The sequence below is a fragment of the Micropterus salmoides genome, unplaced genomic scaffold (assembly GCF_014851395.1).
Source record: "Micropterus salmoides isolate LMB-PRFRI ecotype aquatic unplaced genomic scaffold, ASM1485139v1 Ms_hic_scaffold_3, whole genome shotgun sequence".
NCBI lineage: Eukaryota > Metazoa > Chordata > Actinopteri > Centrarchiformes > Centrarchidae > Micropterus > Micropterus salmoides.
Window position 1 is genome coordinate 23,014,337 of NW_024042261.1, and position 22,348 is coordinate 23,036,684.

At 41.2% G+C, this 22,348-nt stretch overlaps 2 protein-coding genes across 3 annotated transcripts; both read right to left on the minus strand.

Moving 5' to 3' along the window:
• Window positions 1-288: 288 nt before the first annotated feature.
• Window positions 289-6,250, minus strand: tlcd5a (TLC domain containing 5a). 2 transcript variants are annotated; one of them, XM_038692739.1, is made up of 3 exons: window positions 5,645-6,250; window positions 3,919-4,122; window positions 289-2,921 (listed from the first exon to the last, which is right to left on the minus strand). In XM_038692739.1, the coding sequence occupies exons 2-3, from the start codon at window positions 4,112-4,114 to the stop codon at window positions 2,389-2,391; spliced, it is 729 nt and encodes a 242-aa protein (XP_038548667.1). In that variant the 5' UTR covers window positions 4,115-4,122; window positions 5,645-6,250; the 3' UTR covers window positions 289-2,388. The 2 variants fall into 2 exon arrangements, with proteins under 2 accessions (XP_038548667.1, XP_038548668.1); XM_038692740.1 differs by having other exon boundaries at window positions 4,268-6,250.
• Window positions 6,251-6,371: 121 nt separating this feature from the next.
• On the minus strand, window positions 6,372-20,359 carry oafa (OAF homolog a (Drosophila)). The gene is made up of 4 exons (XM_038692738.1): window positions 19,602-20,359; window positions 9,284-9,418; window positions 8,962-9,142; window positions 6,372-8,292 (listed from the first exon to the last, which is right to left on the minus strand). Exons 1-4 carry the CDS (start codon window positions 19,830-19,832, stop codon window positions 8,018-8,020), a joined length of 822 nt encoding a protein of 273 aa, XP_038548666.1. The 5' UTR covers window positions 19,833-20,359; the 3' UTR covers window positions 6,372-8,017.
• Window positions 20,360-22,348: the final 1,989 nt, after the last annotated feature.

Genomic DNA, 22,348 nt, shown 5'->3' on the forward strand with positions numbered 1-22,348 from the left:
ATGATTATATGCAATAAACTAGGTATTACAGACACCATAGTAAACTTTGCTCCAGTGCATGAAAACATATTTAAAACTGTTGAATTAAAAACGGACAACAACAAAAAGTAAAGCTCGCTGCTTTTGCTGAACTAAAAGTATAATGTGTCACACCAAATGACTGCCCTCATGTTTCCTCACTGATCGTTCATATATAGTTGATATGACACCATCATGTGGACAGCTTAGGTAACTTCAGTCTCAGTCCAATGATAATGTCTTGAGTATTTTTAAATGATGCAAATGCAGCTTGTCCTTCAGTTTTATTGACATTTTCTTGTTTAATTGTATTCAAAAGCATACAAACAATCGATCATATCTTTATTTCACTTCACACAGGGATTACAAATCATCCAACACAAACTTAAAATGGTATCGTACACTTACGTTGGAAGGTTTACAATACAGCAAAACAAAACAAACAAAAAAAAATTAGGAAAGTACATTCAGATAACTAAGGCACACACCAGTTAGATTTTTACTTTCTTGGATGTAATGGTTATGCTCACATGATTCCTAACTGTGGCAGTCAGGTAAACAGACCTTGTATGAGAGCAGCACATAATTTTTTAATTAAATAGACATAGAAAAACAAAGGGATGAAAGGTGTTTTAGCGCATTACTGCAGAAATCCATTTACACAAAAATAACAAACAAGATATGTTAATAATCATTTCATAACTATAAGGACACCGATTTAAAGTCTGAGCACAAATTCAGTCCAAATCCAATACAAATGTATTCATAAAGCACTTTTAAAAACAACAATAGTTGACCAAAGTGCTATGCAATCAAACATAGCAAAAACCACAGATGAAAGCTGGTCATTTGCTAACTTTCTTGGCATGGAACAAATCCAGTCATGGAGTGGGTGGAATCATTATATTCTCCACACGTAACAAGTCTCCTGCCTTCATCCCATGATGCACTTGCGCAATCTGTCAGGACAATATGGCTGAAATAAATATCACAATATAAACATTAATATTTTTTTTCTGAAAATTAATATCACATTATCAAATGTAGGCAAAACCCCCACATAAAACTCCACACATGTAAATAAAACAATGAAATAGCTATTGTTGTCAGTGCTTTGAATGATTAAATTGGACAACAGAACTGTGTAAAACGATAACCCGATATGATTATATTGAAATGATGACTACTGTCCTAAAGACTAAATGTAGAGATCTAACATTTTAAGGGCTAGAAACAAAACATATTCCCGCACAGGTTGTCATCCTGTCCAAAGTCAGAGGCTACCTGGTTGGTCCTGACAGTAGCATGTGGTTGTCACAAACAGCGTTTAGAGCATGTACAGCTCAAAGATGCTGGATTGAAAACATTTAACTCATGTAAGTCAGACAAAGGATCAGCACACTGTACAGATAGCTTGCACTAAATTTAATTGTCCAGTCTTGCTTGAGAAGATCTATGTGAGACTGAAATATTACACAATTAAATTAATTGGGAGCTATGAGTATGGATATTTTGTCTATGTTCACACAGATGGTACAGTGAAATCAGACATTTCCAATTACTTAATAATGTTATATAAAGTACACATTCTGACACAACTTCACCAAACATATAAAGGTATTTTAATTTACATAAATATCAAAATACCATCACCAGTTTGGAACCACCTAATTGAAAGGTTCCTCTCCATGTATTCCCTTACATGGACAAGGTAAAATAAATTAAATGTTTTTTGGGGCAGAGTCTGGAACAGGAATCCAGACTGGTGGTTTATAAGAATTACTATAAACGAGATTAAATAACCAAACACACACATTTCTCTGGAATTCACCCCAGTTTTCTGGTATGACTTCATCTCCCTGAGTATACCTTTCACATCTGCACACAGTTTAACATACGCCAAGAAAACCCCAGGATTACAAGGAAACCCATCCTAACCAATGATGATATGACTAAAAGTGTTTCACAAGGACCACAGGCATTCCATGTAAACTGTTTTGTTCCTTTCCTTCGGAGCAACACCACCGTATATGAATAGGCCACATTTCACTGCAACTGTAAGCAACATCTGTTCATGTGTTCATAGGAAGTGCTTTGGTTTTCAGTGACATATGTTAAATGCACATTTTACACAGTAATATGACATGAGTTTGTCTGTGATGACTGTATAAAGAATGAGTTTTTCCCCCAAAATGCACAGGTCTTGGACCTGACACAGAGATTTCACAGGGTACTTGATGAAGTATCTATTTTTGAAAATCGCAGTTTAACATACAAAACGAGGATTTTCATTATACTGTCCCTAGTGAGTCCAAAGTGAAAAACACAGACATAATGTGAATCAATTTTCTTTAGAGAAGCACAAACCAATCAGTCTGTCTTCCCTTCATGACAATTAGCCGCCACTGTTTCTTGTTGGTCTCTCTGCTGTTTGTGCCAGCTCTTGCTCTTCCGAATGGCAAATCGAACAATGTCCACCATAAACACCCAGGACAGAGCGTACATGGCCACTCCCCCGCACTTGATAAAGAATCTGGGTCTTGGGGAGATCAGCTCACAGTACAGCATTGTGCCTCCCACAAAGATTCGCATCACCACAAACAGCAGCACAAACAGGACGTCCACAACGTTCCCCAGCAGCGTCCCGTAATGTCCCGTCTGTTTGAGGAACCAGCGTGCCTGCAGGAGGGGGTTGGTGATTTCACTGCCAAAGAGTACCGCACAGCCCTCGATGCCAGACTCCCCCAACCACAGGGTCAACAGGATTCCCAAGATGCTCATGGTGTGGTGGGCCAGCATAACGGGTCCCTCTGTGCGGAAGTACACACACCAGGCCATATCAAAAATGAAGTAGCCCAGGCTCACCACCATGGCACTTATCTGCAGAGGAGTGTTCTTAGTACCTGGCATCCACAATCAGAAACAGAGTTCTTAGTTAACATATTTTTTTATAAATACAAGCAAAAACAATCATGCAATGACAGAGCTACAACTAACTTCTGATTAAGAACTTTGTGTAAAGCAGATATAGTAGGAAAGATAGGCATGGTAAAATGATTTAGTCACTGCTGAAGGGTTTATTCCCACTTGAAAACTGTTCCAATTGGTAGTTGGTCAACACTTTCAACAACATGCTTAGCAATGTAGAGCTGAAACAAAGTCAGTCAAGACTAAATTAATCTGCGACTAGGGCTGCAACTAACGATGATTAATCTGTTGAATATTTTCTCGATTAATTGATTTGTTGTTTGGTCTATAAATGTGAGAAAATGGTGAAAAATGTTGATCAGAGTTTCCCAAAGCCCAAGAGGATGTCCTAAAAAGTCTTGTTTTGTCCAAACCCAAAGAGTTTCAGTTTCCTGTCATAGAGGAGTAAAGAAACCAGAACATATTCACATGTAAGAAGCTGGAATCAAATAATTTTTCTTAAATTACTCAAACTGATTAATCAGTTATCCAAATAGTTGGCGATTCATTTAATAGTCGACAACTAATCGATTATTTGATTAATCATAGCAGCTCTATCTGTGACTATGTTAATAATGAATTTGTCATTTTTCAAGCTATTTAAATCACCTTGTTCCAGCATCGCAAATGTGATGATTTACAGCTTTTTCATTATCTTAAGTAAGTCAACTGAATGTCTTTGGGTTTTGACTATGTTACCTTGAGCAACTAATCAATTAATCAACAAAATAATTGAGTTAGCTGAGGCCCTAAAGCAATGTTTCCAGCTTTACATGACATTGTTACTGAAGTAGCATTTACACCATAATGATGCGAAAGACTATAGCTTAACATCATCTGTTGAACTTATCTCATGTATAACCCTTATTGTTTTGTGATTATGTCTTAAGTTACACATTGATAATTTGAAGCCACAGAGGGCGAGCGTCCTACCTGGATGAGTGAAAGGCCAGGGTCCATCCACATAGCCTATGTATGCTGTGATGCAGACTGCCAGGATGCCGTGCACCAGGGTGACGAGGCGACAGTTCCACTCGTAGCTCCTGGACCGGTTAACGTTACACAAGATGAAGTAGAGAGAGACCCAACAGGACAGGCACAGGAGCGCAAAAACCACAAGCAATGCCATCTTCTCTTCTACAGACAAAACAAGCAAGAAAAACTTCTAAAACCAACTTACATTTCTTTCAAAAACATGCCTTTCAGCAGTCACTTTGAATCACATTACACAGAAAGAGACAAATGCATCTTCAGGCACATCTTGCTCTGTAATATCCCTTACAGTAGAAAGAGACAACATTCCCGTCCAAAGACTTGGACTGTGCAATCCTTTGTAAGTAACCAACAATTAGCCTTTGCTTGAACTATAATAGCACTATAGTTGGCCGTCCGAGGGTCTGGTGGGGTGAGGGGGACGTCTCTTCTTCTGCTGTGACGTTTGTACTAGGAGGTGAGACCATGCAGATGGACAGGCCCACACTCACTGGACTGGAACAAGATGTACACGTGAGCCTCTAAGACTTTAAGCAAGTTTCAAAACTAGATGAGAAGTTACTGGGTGATGGGCCTCAGACAGTTCTCATGGGAGAGAAAGGTTATTAAATGGTATGTGATCTTTGACAACACTCTAAATCAATCCAAAATGTTTTGTTGTTGTCTTGGTTGTGATACACAGCAAAATTAACAGGATGCTGGATGGCATGGGGAGGTGAAGGTGTGATATTATATGTAGGGGGACAACACAATTTGGGTTCCATTCCAAAACTGTTTTCTTTACATAACAGTATGCAAAATTGGGTATCAGCTATAAATAATTATCTCGATTAAGCATTCAAAAATGGCAGAAAAAATACTGTGAATGTTAAGATTTTTTTGCATAAAATTTTTTTGCATCAAAATAGGTGATCTGTTGGTCGCCCACACGTAATACACTTGTCCAAACACAGAGAACACACACAAAAAGAAGATAACTAAAACAAAAAGACAGATCCAAAACACAAGGGGATATGTACATGCAAAGACAGAAAATACAGAATGAAATACAAACTATGCAAAAATACAGCATATACCATAAACAATGACAAGGACAACTCAGTTTGGGTACTGTTACATTTCCAAAATCATTTTCATTAAATATCAGCATGCAAAACAGATACAACAGAAATATTGTGGATTGTATGTAATTCATAATAAATCTGTCTTCTTCTATGTGGGGCTGCTATCCTGGCCCAGGACAACTCCTGTTAAAGAGATCCGTTCCTGCTTAATAAAGTGATAAATACAGAAGACACTTTAACCCTTTTTAAATGAGAAAAGTGGATGTAGTTGATAGGTTTTTAACATGCTCAGAAACATAGGTGTACATTTGCCACGCTTTAATTACGTTCCTATGGAAACTTGTAAGAGGAAATACCGGAAAAGCATTTGGCAACTACCTGGATTCATGTCTCTATTCCCTAGCTAAACTAAGCTAAGCTAGTTCCTAAACTAAAAGGACAAGAGGACCACAGTTTATCCCTCATTTAGAGGATGCCCTCACACCCAGTTAGCTGGATTAGATAGCAAACTAACCGGGTAGCAAGCTAACGTTAAAGGGCTAACACAAAGCGTTTTCGTATGGGATTGTAACCCCTTCACAAACGTAGTTAAATAGCATTACCTTGACAGTGCACATGTGGCTGCCTCGTCGTTCACATCCTGTGTGTTTTGAGTCCTGTGAAAATAGGTTTCTGAAGGAGACTTCGCAAAAGGTTTGTTTGCAGACACAGTGGCTGCTATTTGTTGTCCTTTAACGTTACGTGAGCTCCCTCAGCATCCCTTAATTTCTCTCCCACGTTATTAGTCGCTTTACATGCAAATGTGGGAATTAGTAGAACAGTGCCCTGGCTGTATTATCCAATACTAAACCGTGGTTGAGAGACTAAGATAGGTTTATTAAATATTTAACAGAAAAAGCACGTTTCCATCATGTCTTTCCAAAGCGATGGGAGATGGCCTCATCTTTTTTGAACAGTAGCGGCACCTTGTGGTCAATAGCAGAAATGACACAAGTTCTCTGCCAGCAGGGGGACAAAATGGAAGAACTACATAGTAATAATAGTACTAATATTCCAACGTGTAATAGGTGGCTGCACAGCAGTTTGATGGTCGCAGAGAAAAACTCACCTGCATGACCAGGGTTCAAACCTTCTTATATACAGTCTATGGTTCAAACTCTGGTTCGAAGACCTGCCTAAGTGTCAACAAGCAAGGCTTTCTGTCCCACCCCTTACTCTAGATGTACCTTCAAGTCCAGCCCTGGAACATTTGTTCAGTAGTACCCCATCTCTTACTCTGTCTACTAAAATGTCCACAAAATACTTATATAATAACATACAAATTGCATATGCAGTGCAAAGAAAGACTTTATTGAAACAATTCATTTAAAACACAACTCTTTTTCTAATTGCTTCATTTTCTCCTTATGGCAACGTTTTTACAACATCATGAAAACTCTTTCATAGAAAAAATATGTTTACAAACTCTACAATTACATAGCAAAAGGTATCAGTGGAAATGTTAAGGCACTTGATCACCAGAAAAGGCCACAAATAGAAATGTTTCACTCATTTGGTTCTTTCGTTAGCCGGACATACTAACAAACAATATGAGACTGAAATGAAGATGGATATAAGACAAACCAAAGTTATACATGCAACCTATTGCTCTAAAGAGCACACAGACTAAATTAAATTTGGTCCCACAAGTTCAAGATATTCTCCTTGAATTACGCATGGAAATGGTACTGTAAGGGTTATAAGATGCATAAATTACAGCCATTTAACTGCTGACAGGAGCACAAAAAAACAGAAACCAAAAAGCAGAATTCTGGCATTGGGATACAACAGCAAATATGAGAATCAGAAACACCGTTTTACCAGAAGATGGCAGTATAGAGAATTAAAAAGGCTATACTGCAGTATTAAATGAACCCTAACATGGAAAAACACCATACTGAGGAGCCTGTTTCTATAAACTGAAACGTTACACCCTTCTTTTGACAGTATTTCCTTTGACTTTGGTTTACTTGACACTTTTAAACAGACTGTGAATGTGATTGGTGAGCATGAGGTCTTCCCCATGGGACATGATAGAGCAAAGCAGAGCTAAAACTGTCCTATAAGATAACAAAGATGTTTACCCAAAGATGTTTACCCATTCTCTCTGTACAACCATGAAAACTTGGCAACAAAGTAGCATGACATATGGGATGAGCCTGGAAGGAACATCCAAAATCCAAGAGGTTAAATGTGTTTGAATACTTCTTGTTACTGAGGACCTGTGGTTTAGACATGTGACTTTAAGAGCTTGTTGAATGCAAACAGGAAAGAAAACTGATGGTTATTTTTAACCAAAAAAAAAAAAAAAGATACAAAAATAGTCCTCCATGATTTCACTTTGCAACCAAAATAAATAAAGCCAGCATTTGAGCATTTTATTTTTCAGCCAGCTTACATTGTTATAAACAGGTGTTTAGCTGGCTACAAACTTTTCACAGGAATTAAAACAAAATTAAATCAAATTTTCCTTCACCAGAATGGAAGATAAGGTTTGTATGACTCCTCTGATCAGAGTGGGACTCTGATGGTATTTAAATGACCAGAAATGCACTGTCCAGCTTTGTGCACGCTGTAGCTTGTTTGAGAGGTTATAGTTGTTGGCATCTGTCATCTGCAGCAATTTTTTCTCCAAAAAAAAGGCACAAAAGTGGCAGCAAGTCACATTACAGCTGACAATGAGTTCTCATTTTCCCAGAAAAGGCTGAAAGTTAGTGGTTCCTCTTAGAACAACGTGCTGCATCTCACCTTCCTTAAAGGATTTGGTCTCATTTGGAACCTGAATTAATTTCTTGAACATCTGGATCTCACCCCTCCCCACCTGAGACAGCTTCACATATCATATAAACTGAGGTCCAGTGTTACTGCGTTTACTCTGAATAGCAGGGGTGGAGAAGAACTGGCTTTCTCTTTTCTCAACCATCCAGAACAAAATGCTAGGTCTCCTCGTCCCATAGACAGAGCAGCTTTTGGGGAACATAGTATGTGAAATGGTAGCCTTTGCTGCAGCTCTTTATGCCACATTTATAGTTAGAGCCTTTTCCCGTGGAGTCCCGGCTGCGGCAGTACTTCAGCAGACACGGGTACCACTCCAGACGTAGGCTGTATGTGCAGAGGCAGGGCTGCCACAAGTCTTTAGTAGAGTGACAGGCCTGAAAGCTGGGCGCTTCTGTTGTTTGGGGAAGGACCTCAAATATGGAGCCATCCACTCCTACAACACACACAGGATAGGGGCATTATTATGAGAGCTTGTGCTACTAAAAACAAAAGCAAGCTATCATAGCATTGTGTGAATCATTATCTTTCTGATTTCACTCAATTAAATACTATATTGAACTGGAGGGGGTGAACAAAGTGGCTAAAAGGGAGGGGAGATGGTGCAGTAAAAGGGGATCTTTGTTATGCAAAGGAGATGCTACTGTGATTCCCTCCACTGATAATGGTGCAGAGTGCTTGGGGAACCATGACCATCAACATTGTTTCCTCTATAACAGTGCTGTCAGTGGACAATAGTGCTGTCATATGGATTCTCTTCAGCCTGGATAATTTGGACTTTTTAAGTTACTACTACATTACTACAAAAATACTGGATCCAACTGCAGAAAAGACCTTTAAAAACAAATAGTTCATGGAAATAACGATATGTTCTAGGTAAGAATGAGACATAAAGAGGAGGGTAAACAGAGACAGCATGAACAGTAATTTCACTAAAAGGAAGTGGAAATAGGTGTTTAGGAGATATAAACTTGCAAGATATAGAGTGCTGGGGAGATATAGTGTATGGAGACAATCAGGAGGTATGGGAGAGAAGAGATAGGAGACATTTTGCTCAAACCACCAACATAACTCGATGATTAACAAAGATAAGATGACCACTGACCTTTGTCCAGCCAGTGTTTGACATCGGCCTCCCTGGTGTAGACAGCCTCCCGGGCCTCACTGCACATGTTGTGGATGTGAGAGCTGAGTTGCCAGGCCCGACTTAGATTGACCGCTGCGCTCATCGTCAACTGCTCCAGTCCTCTCCGCTCCTCTGCTAAGCGAATGGCCTGAGGATTTTTCTGAGAAGACAACACAGACGATCAGTGTTCACACCCTCAGATGCTCTGAGGAATATTTTTTCCTGGAGCTGGCAATGCTATGTAATACAGTGAAATGCAACATATAAATGCTGGCTGATGCCTTGATCTGCCATGTCATACCTGTCTGAGACGGGCCATGGACTCGCTGGGGATGATCTCATTGCGGCCGAGGCGGGAGATGAAACACAGGGCCTGGTACTGGTTCTGCCCTCTTTCCAGCTCGCCCAGGATCAGCGCTCGGAATATCTTCACTTCCTGCAAGGCACAAGGGATGAGAGATGACTAGCTGAACGGATAAACAGACAATTCCCAGAAGACATTGAAGTGGCACATGAGGCGAGGTTATAATAACTTACTGTGTAGGCTCATACAGATTAGAACAAATATTCTTTCCATTTCGGTACTTAATGTACCACTTTTCCAGACACTCAAAGTAATTCAATATGTGGAGTTCAAACAACTGTCTGCTAAAAGTAAAGAGGGGTTTATTTTCACCACACCCATAGAGCTTCATCTGACACTTTGTTGATACTTTTTATTGTCTGTAGGCCTGTGCAGTGTTGCTCCAGTCATGCTCTGGTTATTTGAACTGTCAAATTAAAGCTTCGGGCCTGTTTCTTGACAAACATATCAGAGTTCCTCACATGCCGTAAAAGTCAGAAACATTTTAACATGCTGTTTTATGTGGAACGGTAAGAAGTAGGAAAATGGTGATAGTGGAGAATTTGCAAAAAAAACAAACAACATGTTCCTGTTGGCAAGTGTGTGAGAGATCTGGCACCAAACCCAAGGCCATAAAGAGTTCTGTGAGAGGACATGCAAAGCATGATGGGAAGCTCCAGCAGTGTGGAAAGCAGAGCAGCAGACCTCTCTTCCTATTCATCAAACCCCCCACACCCCTTGGCTTCAGCATCAAGACAGACACACAGTCTCAAACACCCCTCCTCCGCTTTTCACACAACCATCTGAAGCAAACAGGCTGCAATAGAGTAGCAGTTTCAAGGCTTTCATTCCCTGAGCAGGATGAACTCTGGGACAGATAAACAGTTCAGCGATAACCCCACTGAGTTCTCCTTAAGCTCTTTGGTCCAACTTCCTGTGTGCAAAGGAAAGCAATCCAACCTGCCTCACAGGAGGTTACGCTCTGTAATTCTTTTATAAGCCTACTTTGCATTGTCACTGGTTCCTTATTTTAAGAACCACTTTTGTCTGTGAGAAGAGTTTCTGGCAGGCGTACAATACAAGCATGGGCATTACGCAAGACAATCATGCGATACTATTTGACCTTTGGAAAGCAAATTACTGAGCAAACATTGATTCACAGGCTTTATGTGATATTGACCTCAGGTTTATCCCTCACACATCTGGGTGATCTGCTCAGTGTTGTATGAAAACAATGACTCATGGGACTGTAAAAATTTTAATTAAATACCTCATATGTTCCAATATTGTGATAATAACTCTGGTACTCTGGTGGTGGTGGTGGGGGGGGGGTGTTTTGTATTGTTTTTAACAAAAAGAAAAGTCTGAATTATTAAAGAGAATGTCAAAAGGAGGCATGAATATATCAAATTGAACAGAGTGAGATGTAAGGAAGAGGCAGTACAATGCCGACAGAGAGACGGGCAAGTGCCATTTCCCCTCAAGTGCAGGGAGACACAGAGGCCATGACTTCAGGACCTCCCATATTGCAGACACATGGCGCTACGAGGCAGAGAGAGAGAGAGCGAGCGAGCGAGAGACAGCCATGCAGATTTGCCCCAGGGCTCTCTGGGTAATTACAGTGGGTAGCTCCACCAACTCTGCTTCTCTGGAACTTACTCAATGGTAAAGTTTAGAGGCGGAGATCTCCTGCTCCTCTTGTGTCATTATGTGCCCAGATTAATCATTCTCTACTTCTGTTACTCCTACTTCTCTGCATTTGGATTTAGGCCAACAAGGGCAAGGGGAGAGCAAGAGTGCTTACTGTGGCAACAACATCTTCTAATGTAACTTTGTTTCAAGTTGACATTCTCTGTACACAATAGAAAATCTTAAGGAAAATAGTTTGATGTTATGGGAAATGCATTTATTTGCTTTCTGGCGGAGAGTTAGATGAGAAAATTGATTACAACTCTCATGTCTGTATGCTAAACATGAAGCTACTTAACCAGCTGACCTGGCTCTGTCCGAAGTTAACAAAATCTGTCTACCAGCCCCTCTACAGCTCACCAGTTCAGATGTGATATCTTGTTTGTTCAATACTTAACAAACTTGTTTAAAAAAAATTTAAAAAAAAGTAAAAAGGGAGTCTGTGCTTTACTCTTTTCTTCACCAGGCGCAGTACCTTCCTGGGGTCCTGTCACTACTTACAAACTCTGAAATGATTCATTTAATCATACTGAATAAAAGACCCCGTGAAGGTATTTCTCTCTGCAGCCAGTGGGCTAACTGTTAAGAGAAATTAAGTTTAAGCGTGGTGTTTAAATGGCAATAACAAACCAGTGTTGATATCTTAGCAGTTTCGGTGCTGCTGACAATATAATGGCTTCTAAAAGCAAAAAGAGTTCTAACAATGACATCATCTCCACATCTCCATCCAGACAGAAGCTGTTGGATTCAGCTGTTTGTTTGGACAAGACTAGACTCCCTTCTGCCTGCCTGAAACCAGCACTGGCACATGCACACACTGAATCGTTTGCGCAGACACACTCAAAAGTATGATAAAAGAAAACACAGCAAAATAATGACACGTGGCGTGCTGTGATATGCTTAAAGGAGGTTTTACACCCGTTGTTCTGATGACAGACAGACAGTATCAAAACACCAAGAGAGAGTGAATGCCGAACCGACTGATCAAACAACAGCCACTTCTTTTAAAAGCTGCCAAGTGGTTTGGTGGTGTTTTTTCTAAGTAAGGGAATTATGCAAACTGCTGATGGAGGAAGATACAGTTATGACTTTGACAGAAGATCAGACAAATATGACAGAAGCAGGTGTCAAGCTCCTGTGGGATAGCAATAGTTTCCTGTTGTGGCAGAACCTGCTTTATCTGTGCTATGGGTATAGATAACGATAGTCAATTGCTGCTCAAGCATCCCAGATTACCAAACAGCAGACATAGTTAATGCTGGTGATACATCTGAATAGGAAAACACAGATTCAACTTTAGGACATCATAGAAAACGAAGAGTACTACTCCTTAAAGAAGTGAAGCCTATATCAGGAAAATGACTCACCCCCTACAAGTGCATTTCCACAGACCTACATAAAATTAAAGGTTTGCAGAGCAACATTTAGAGAAAATCACCAGGTACAGACATTAAAAATTTAAAAGAATGACATTTTCCCGTCTTGAAAAAGATGTGTAATAACATAATCAAAGGACAGAGTAGCCTTGAGTTTTTTCCCCCAACCAGAGCTGTGTAAATGTCAGCACGGCTATAAATAATCCACACAAGTGCAGATTCCTAAGCATTGCTCCCTGACACCCAGGACTTGCAGACAAACGACCACTGGCCAACAGCCAAACACAAGTCTGTATTCATGCAACCTGACTAGTGGGTCATATGAAGACCTGTTTGATCGGTGGTTACCTTTGGTGGGCCAGGTTGCTTAAGAGGCGCACAAAAGCCTATTCAGATACTCAGAGGGTGTCGTTTACAGTGAACATTCTCCGTCACTGTAGTTGTAACCCAGCAAGCCAAATACATTCTCTTCACATACCTGCTTTACTGGCTGTGAAAATGAGAGCTGTGTGAAGCCCTATACTGAAAGAAAAATAAGCTTATTTACCATGAGGGTTCTGTAGCTAAGGGCAGTTTAAATGCCCTAGTGAAATGACTACTGCAAGACCATATTAACTGTGCAAACTCACACTTACATGCATGGATGGACATTCAAACACACACACAGAAATGCATGCACGCACACACAGTGTGTCAGTAGCTATCCCCTGTGCTGGAGGTTCTTCCTGTTTTCCAATCCCCTCTAAGACCCTGTCTGTTGATAAGGCTGATGGCTGGCTGGGGAGGACTGTGGGTCAGCCACGCTCTGGTGAGTCATTTGGGATCACTCTGGGTCTGTGTAGGTATATGAGTTGGTTAGAACAGGAACCAAAAAACTAACCAACAACTACAAATGTTTCTCTTTTAAAATAGCAAAGCTCACAGTTTCATCTTAATCCCATTGGCCTATATTTGTAGAAACATAAGTGAAATGCTTACTTTTTGGACCCCCACCTACCTAAATGGCTCCAACCGCCCCTTTAAAAACAACATATGGATTTACTATGTTTGGTGATGGGGAGGATATTTGCCTTGGCGCATGAGGGGAGCCCAGTGAAAAAGCACAGGTGTAGCCAGGGATTAAAGATCATCTTGGGAGACAGAGGGAGAGAGGGTGAGACGGACTCACACAGACAAAAGGAGCGGGAGAAAAGCCGCTACGCTAAGAAATGCCTGAGTTGAAGCTAATTACATAGGCTCTGAAGGCAGGAATGTGGAGTCACATTTGGGGCTGGTCACACCTGGCTGTCCAAAGAGCAAACCAATTAGTAAACAATGGCAGTGAATGGACAATAAAAACACTGGAGGTCATGGCTGTTCTCCTGAGAACAATGGCAGGTAACTTACTTTTCCAACTGCTGAAGTGCTCAGAATTATAGCCACAAAAACACCACAGACATCCTCTAATCTACTCTTTAAAAAAGTCTTCAAACCTGTGCAAAATATGTGCACGCCACAACAAGGGAACTATTCATTCACACAGAATCTGGATACAATTAACCCACCCAAACTGTTTATGGAGAGTCTGCATTCAGGAAATGAGCAAGAGACAAACAGTGGGTGCTAACAGGGAAGGAAATGAGGCAGATAGATAAGGCATAAACAATAGAGATGGCTACAGTCTCATTCAGCCTCTAACCGTTGTCCCACAGCTTTCATATCCTGTTGCAGAGGACATACAAACATCTATCTAATGGCAAGACATTTAAAAATAATGGTGTAATTTAAACTATATGGTCTTATATTCAAATATAACAACCTAAACTGAAAATGTAATTCTTACATTTAAATCGTCTTTGAATGTGTGTGACCTGTCATCTGAGTAAGACTTTGCTTTTATGAATCTATTTGGAAAATGTTACTTGCAAATGTTTCTCTCAGCTTGATTATAAAACGGTTATTTTCACCCCTTTCCTTTCTATTTAATTTCTATCTTATTTGACAAGAACAGGGGTGATGTAAGACCTTCCCAGGTGTGGACACTTATGGCTTCAGCACTAGAACTGACTGAACTCACAAGGTGTCACAAGGTTTACATAGTGAAGTAAAACACAATGAATAAATTAGTTTGAAACTAACCAGGCTGAGCCAGCCAATAAGGACACAGCCATGAATTTGACAAAAGGACATTTCAGGACATTGTGTGAACAACAGAACAAAACAGAAGCTTTGGCAGAGTAAACCCTTTGTTAGCTTTTTTTCCTAGCCAACTGCAATCTTAAGTCCTCTGAGGTAGCTAGAAACGATCACAACTATGCACGGTGCAAGCCACAACTACTGTCTCCTTGTCCATCAAAGGCTGTTACACAGCGCCACGAAGTCCATGGTCCCTGATCATTTGGAAGAAATCTCTGGGATGACAGCGGTCTCTCTCTGCTGTGTCCTCTCTATTCTGTGGGAATGGGAAGTTTTTTCTTTATCAGCAGCCGTACAGACAAACATCTGGCCTGCTTGTGGGAGGACGATAAAGGATGAAGACATCAACAGGGGCCGAGGGGCCACGAGAGGCCAAAGGGGGACCATGTGGGGCCTTGAAGTACCACAAAAAGGCCACAGAGGAAGCTATTTTCCTGGGATTCAAAGTCAGCAGGGAACAAAGGGTGCCTTGGAGAAAGACTTAAGTGTATGGGCTCATCTTTGAAAAGGTCCACTGTTGGCACACATTGCAATGAAAGGTGCCGGGAGTACAAACAGAAACATAAAAAAAAAAAAAAGACCTACATCTGAAATAATCTCAGGTATTAAAAAATTATCTGTGCATTAGTTGTTTCCCTGCACAGTAACCTCACAGGACCTTAATGCACTCAAATTCCAAATAACAGATGACGAAACTGATGACTTTCTAGATAAGAGCAGTGCAGTTCCTCTGAATCACATATCTTGTTTAACTATGGAGCAACTGTGGACTTTCTCTCTCCCACATGAAAAGAAGCCATAGCATGAAAAAGGAAAGTGAGCAGGAGTAGAGATCTCCTAAAGTACTGCGCATCATGAACAAAATGTTCGGGTTAAGGAAGAAAAACTTGTCTATTTCCAGTTGTGTTTCATTTCACTCACTAGTTTATTATATGAATGATGACGAGTGTTGGTGACTCATCGTGACCTTTCACAAAAGTAAAAAAGAAAACTAATATGCCCTAGTAATCTGTCCTCACCTCAACGGTGTCTGACACAACAACAGTTTCTGGGAACAGGTGACACTTACCTGTAAAAAAAAAAGAAAAAATAAGAGAGAGACTTGCAAGTTTGTGCAAGTGACAAAGTAGGATGGTGTTTCAGGGTTGAGTGAGAGGCCAGGTGTGGCAGCCAAAAAAATAAAAATAAGAAAGGCATGAAATGTGGTGCTTGCACTGCACAGATTTGTAACTGGTGTACAGTAAAAAACAACCAACAGTTGCTTCATTTGGCAAACACCGGCTTTTCCCACAAACAAAACAATGGATTGCAAGCAAGCTTCCCACGCAGGAGATAGTTTGCTTAATAGCTAGTAAAAGGCCACTGTCCAAATCCGTTACAACAATTTTAATGGGCAATACAGTGTGTGAAGGCTGTGAGCGAACTAGGAATGGGCATCTGCCAAAATGGATCACAGACACTGTACTGTAAATCCCAAAGGGAGGGCACACAGAAAGGCCAAACAACCTGCCTCCCCACGCCCCAACTCTTGTTCTGTTTTTGACATAGCACACGAGGGTGTGTGGAGAGTCTCCAATTCATTCTTACAGCAAGCTTACTGTTGGGCGTGTCCATAAAGCCTCTTTGCTTTGAAGACAATCAGAACAGAATGAATTGACCTGGTGGCAAAACTGCCCCTGGCTGCAACACAATCCGGTTTATAAGGCTGAAATTAAAATCTACAAAAACGGCTGACACAACTACTTCTCACTACGGCGCCATTGTTTACAAAATCCAGACCATTTAACATGATAGTGTCAGATAGTGAGTGTGAAGTGGGCTCAATCAGCACAGCAAGGGGTCAGTCGTGCCACGTCTACACTGATGTGGATGCATTTGAAACTTTCCTGCACATTTATATTATGGATGGCAATAATGAAGCTTTTTGAAATCTTCAAGATGCTTTAGCATTCCCAAAAGACAGTGTTTAAGCCACTATTTCTGCGTGGACAGCTGAATGTTAGTGATCTGGAAACACTGGTGTGGGTGGAAAGCTTTCCAAATTCAAACAGCCTTTTCAAATTATTCTGCATTAGCATGGCCAAATGTTGACTGGTATCTTTTTATTTAAAATCAGTCAAAACAAACCTCTCCAAGGTGCATGTAACTATAGATGCACAAGGATGCACACCATTGCATCCCAGAAATTAAACGTTCTTCAAGTGTTAACTCAGCCGAGAGGCCTGTGAAAAAGTCACTCGCATTCCTGCATTGATCAAACCCACTGGTTGGACATGAAAGCAAGACACACAGAATACAAACTGATTAGCTTCTCTGACAAAGTTTTCTACATCTTTCTACATCTCTCAAATATGTGAGACATTTCCCTTGGATTAAACTCGCAAGACATGGTTTATGTTCAGCTCAAGGTCTTAGACTGTGTTAGACCATAAATTGTGGCAGTGGTTGTTGAAGGGGGGGGGGCGCTGTATTGAATGTGCAACTGAAAAATGATTTAAGAGGAATTGTCATTTCAAGGCGACAACAGCACATCAGATTTGACTCATGTTGCAAAATGATGCATCGACACTGGGCATGTCATCAGGATATTACTGAACTGCAGACAGATTGCTGCAATTTCACATCATTTAGAGTACATTACGCTGTAAATACTTCACCATGATACAAGATATGAATAAAATATGGAGATTGCTGACATAAAGTTCCTCTACAAAACTGAGAAAAGTTTGGAGGAAATTAAGAAACCTACAAGTGTAATTACTGAATAAGCAGTGACTGATCGACTCCCTCCCATGATGCCTGTCTTTCACAAAAAATATTACCTCACAGTTCTTCAGTGGTTTTAACAGACAATGTTATATGCATGTTGAGATTTACTAATCATGACAGAGGTGTCACAAGCAAGCTAAACCACATCACCTTTTCCATATGGCTACATGCCTTCGGAACAAACTGAAATCACAGTTCTTCTCACAGTGATTCATGGCTTGGATCGGGCTGACTAAACTTCCTTCTCACATCCAGCAGACCTCTCTGCCAGTGTCTAATGGCTATAACATTTACCATCTCATCTTTGCCACATATTCACAAAGCAGTAAAGAGCAAGATGGCTGCTGTCTGATGATTATTTATAGTGTTTTTCACAGCAGAGATCTGAGTATTCTTTTAAACACTGACTTCAATCACAGATGAATCACACATAACAGCAAACAATATCAGATTAAATGAGAAATGCCTGTTTGACCAATTACATTCACTCAATGATGAGTAACAGGAATAATCCTTCCAATCAGTCATTCAACCTGTACAGTACCCATCCACGTTTGGCTGTGTTGTTCATTATAATCTTAACCTCCAGTGTTTAATATCCCTGTTAAAACACTCTTCTCCCCCACATGCATTCATCTGGACTGTATATTCATGGCAGCTGGAAGTGACAGCTTATCCAACTTTCCATAAATCTTGGAGATACTGCACAAGAGCTGAATGAGAACCACATGCAGGAGAAATGAGAGGAGAGAGCAGAAAGAAGTGAGCAAGAGCCAGAGGGACACAGACACAGAAGGGGGGGGGGGGCAAGGAAGCTGACCTACAACTGGAGCAGATAAATCAGGCAGCGGAAAAGTAAAGTGATCTAAGAGGTTCTATAGGCTTTATTCAAATAAACAAAACCATATGTGCGTGCATGAAGGGATGCAGCAACGCGGGGCGCCTGCACAATCAAGCAAAGCCTCCAACTGCTCACAGATCAGTTTATGTCTCTGTATCTTGCTGTGTCACCAATGATTGGGGGTGACGGCCTCTTCTCTTTCAACTCTAAATTAGCTGTTTTGGTTAGTGAACCAGATGTGCAGATCAAAAAGGTCAGACATGCCCACTTAATCCTGGTAAATCTCCCCCTTCACATCTCGCCAGCCTGTCAGTTTCTGTGTGACAGCAACCATCACAGACACATGCCTTTGCTCTGTACGCCTCTGTGAGCCCCCACCCCACCCCCATTACGTACAGCAGTTGTAGTTTTTTTTAATTCCAGGACTGACATTTATGTGTCTCTGAATGGTCATTGTCAAAAGTGAAACAGTGTCATCTTTCCAAAAATCACAGAAGTAGCGCTGGTCAGGGAGGGATACCTGATCTGCTCGTCTACTTTTAGAAGAATGCTAAATACGGCGGCTGATGGATCAGCTCTGGACTGGACCCATGAGCAGCAGGGGCTTTAAGGCCATTGGGGTTTGCGGACGTCCAAGTCTAAGGAGCAGCCGCTGTCTTGACCTCACACTGAGACAGAAAGAAATTAATGAAAGTACATTTTCTATGTTAGAGTGTCTACTCCAGGAGGAGGTAGACTTCTGGGATGTTTTCCTTTAATCTTCTGATTTGTGAGCCTGCATCCTTGCCTAGAGGCTACCATTCAGCTTGACCCAGGAGGCCATTGTGGTTACATGATTACAGCAGTGATGGGATAATAGATATGGGACTGATCTCATGAGCTCAGTCAAAAAAAATAAAATGTATCAAGGAAAAGGACATGTATTGCAATTAATCACACCTTGTTTTGGAGCTGTAGACCTCACTCCTATTGGAAAATAACTTTGATTTGTTAGAGTTTCTGGTCATGTGAAGCATACTCAGACCCCGGTTTAGTCGGATGTTGTCTTGGGAGCTTCAATTAGGTGAAATTTTTGTATGATTTAAATTAAATCAGTGGTTCCCAAAATGAAGGCTGAGGGCCAGAAATATTCCCTGAGAGGCCCCAAAGTAAAACAAGGAATAAGGTGATCTTGGATTTAGCCTAAACTTAAGGATGGCCAAGAATGTCTTTTAACCTTGAATTTACTGTGTCTGCTTACAGGACTCTGTTCAATTATTAGCCACACTGTTTAAGAACCAATTGGCCCCAGCCAAGACGTGGACTCAGTTGTAACAAGTTCTGGTTCAGGCTAAATTTACAGGTATACACTAGGCTAATCTGAGACTTTCTAACAGCATCAAGGCACAACAACGTTTAGAGGTAACCGAACAGGACCACCTCTCACCTGTTTGAAGTCCGCCACAAAAGTAATGAGTGCCCCGTCTCCCTGCTTGAATTCGAGCGAGATCGCGTCTCTCTCACTGTCCGCCTCCAACACCTCCTCGGTCACCAGTCCGTCAGAGAGCCGGACCCGGACCCGTAGCTCTGAGCAGAGTCCCACAGCGACGACCAGCACCAGGGCGCATAGACCTGTCAGTATCCGAACCGAAGCCGCAGAGGCGCAACTCGCAAACATCCCCAAAGACGCAAAACCGAACCCGACAGATGAAAAAACCGAGGCGAAATACAAAGATCTGCGTTCATATCCCCTGACTGTTTTTCTGGATTCTTCGTAAAGTCTTTTCCTTCATATTCAAAGCGGAGTTGCAGTTTGCAGGTCGCAGTTCCATATGGTCCCCTGTGTGCCAGTACTTTCCAGAATTAGGCTCCAAGCACGGCCATGGAAATCACACGGCAATCCCACTTACTAAAATCTCTGCTTCTCACAACTGAAAGTCTCTCGCTCCGGCGTTGGTGATAGGATCATGCGCATTTCAGTTTTCCCCGCACTACAGCCAATAGTCCGTATAATCTGACGCTGCTTCTCATTCTGCTTTGTGTTGATATTCCCGACTCTCTCTCTCTCTCTCTCTCTCTCTCTCTCTCTCTCTCTCTCTCTCTCTCTCTCTCTCTCTCTCTCTCGCTCTCGCTCTCTATTTCTCTCTATGCAGTTCATGAAGTCCCATCACTTCCTATCTGTCGGTATCCCACTGTGTTCGCCCGGCCTCCAAACTTTCTGCTGTGCGCGAGAGAGTGAGTGCCCTGATGGTAGTAAACTCTTAAAGCCATACCACACTCTGAAAACTCTGCCCATCCCCCTAAAGGCCTCATGTGATCGTCCTGCACTCCAGCAAGAAGGCTGAACTAATAATACCCCCACAACAATTACAACAAAGGTGTTGTTAGGATTTGTAAATCATAGCGTTGTGGATGTTGCTCTAACCATGTAGGGATGAATAAAAGGCTGGGCAAACTATAACCCGCAGTTGCTGGTGACCAAGAAACAAACAATAACTATAGTAGAAAAAAAACGTGTAGGCCTATCATTTGGAAAACGTTTAGACTAATAGTACATATTTTCTCAGTTATACAACCCTTTTCATATCAAGATAAATATGATACATGCAATCAAGCTATGTCACAGGTTTGTTGGACTGTTCCTGCTTTTGCATATCATACATTATTGTGGCTTATTTGCATCACAGGCACAGATGTGTGAAATTGAGAATATTACTGTGAAAATCAGCAAGTACAGTCCGCTGCCTCCAGCCTGATGAGGAAAACAAATGTACAAAACAATGTAGGATGTTCTATTAATCTGCTTTGTTTGTTTTTTTGTAACTCCTACAAGCTAATAACCAGTTTCAAATACAAACATTGTATGAAAATAAAGACAAGAATTTGCCCTTGTGAAATGACTTTTCTTTGGTTTTTCAGTTGTTTATCTAATGTAGCTATCTAATCTTTCTGACACACACTTTTTAATAATATACTCTACTGCGATACCTTCTGAAATAAATCTATGAGGTAATTATTACCTTTGATGGCAACATTTGGCTGATTCACAGGTTCAGGCAGAAGGAAAAAAAAACAGTAACTCCTTTATTCACCTGATGTATGTCATTTAATTTTATAATATCCTGAAGGGCATGACAAGCCTGAGGTGTCGGATGCCAAACAGAGAAGAGCTGCCTATCTGAAGGAAGATCTCAGAGCCACATTAAATGGTAGATTACAACTGTGTGTGTGTGTGTGTGTGTTGTAAAAAAGGAGGGTTACATGCCTGCACTAAACCACCTGAGCAGTTGTATCTCTATCGCACTGCATTCTGGGTGGGCTCGAGCCCCCAGGCTGGTGACCCCCAAATGTGGCAGGACTTGAGTGCTGCTGACACCAAGAGGTGATCGCTCCAGTGAAGGGGAAAACAAACAGAGAGGCTGTAAAGCAAAGCAAACATTGTTAGCTGGGCCTGGCAAACCAAACTGGGCCCCCGGACCCTGATAGACTCAGAGGTCAGGCAAACACACCCCTTTGTGATGGAGGTTAGTCCTCAAGCATTCTCAGGCTGCATCTTAGAGCATTGAAATAGCTGCAGGCTAAAGTTTGGGCCAAGAAAAGGTGATGGGATGTGATTCTCCAAAGTCAACATTTTAATACCTTCTGCACTGTCAGCAAACATGTCATTCTAACGCCACGGTCCTTTCTTATAATAAGGGAGCCATACCAATTTTGGAGCTTCATTAAAATTTGTGTGCTTGCTTATTGCGCTTGCTTCAATCTGAATATTTCCGTGCTGCATCCACACACGCACACACAGTGGTCCAAAGAGCAGTAGCTCTGTGAGGTTGTTTGCCTGCAGTGACTCAGGCAGATAACATAAGACAGACACAAACTACAGTGTACAGAGGGTGTTCATGATTAACTAGCAATTGCGTTGTCCTGCAGTCATTACTGACACAATGAGCAGTTCATGGTTAACCACATCAGTGCCTTCCCTCTCTCATAAAATAGAATTTGAACTTCATCATATTCCTCTCACAGTTTGCTTGATTTCCTTGTGTGTTGTCTTTATTCCAGTGTTGCAATGCTCAAATTTACTGGAATATTCTCTTGATTGTTCCAGCTGAAACAATGAGAAGCTGTTTGCATTCCTAAAGACCAAACCTGTGAAAGAGATGGCGCAGTCTTGTCTGGTCAGTCTCCTGTAGACTC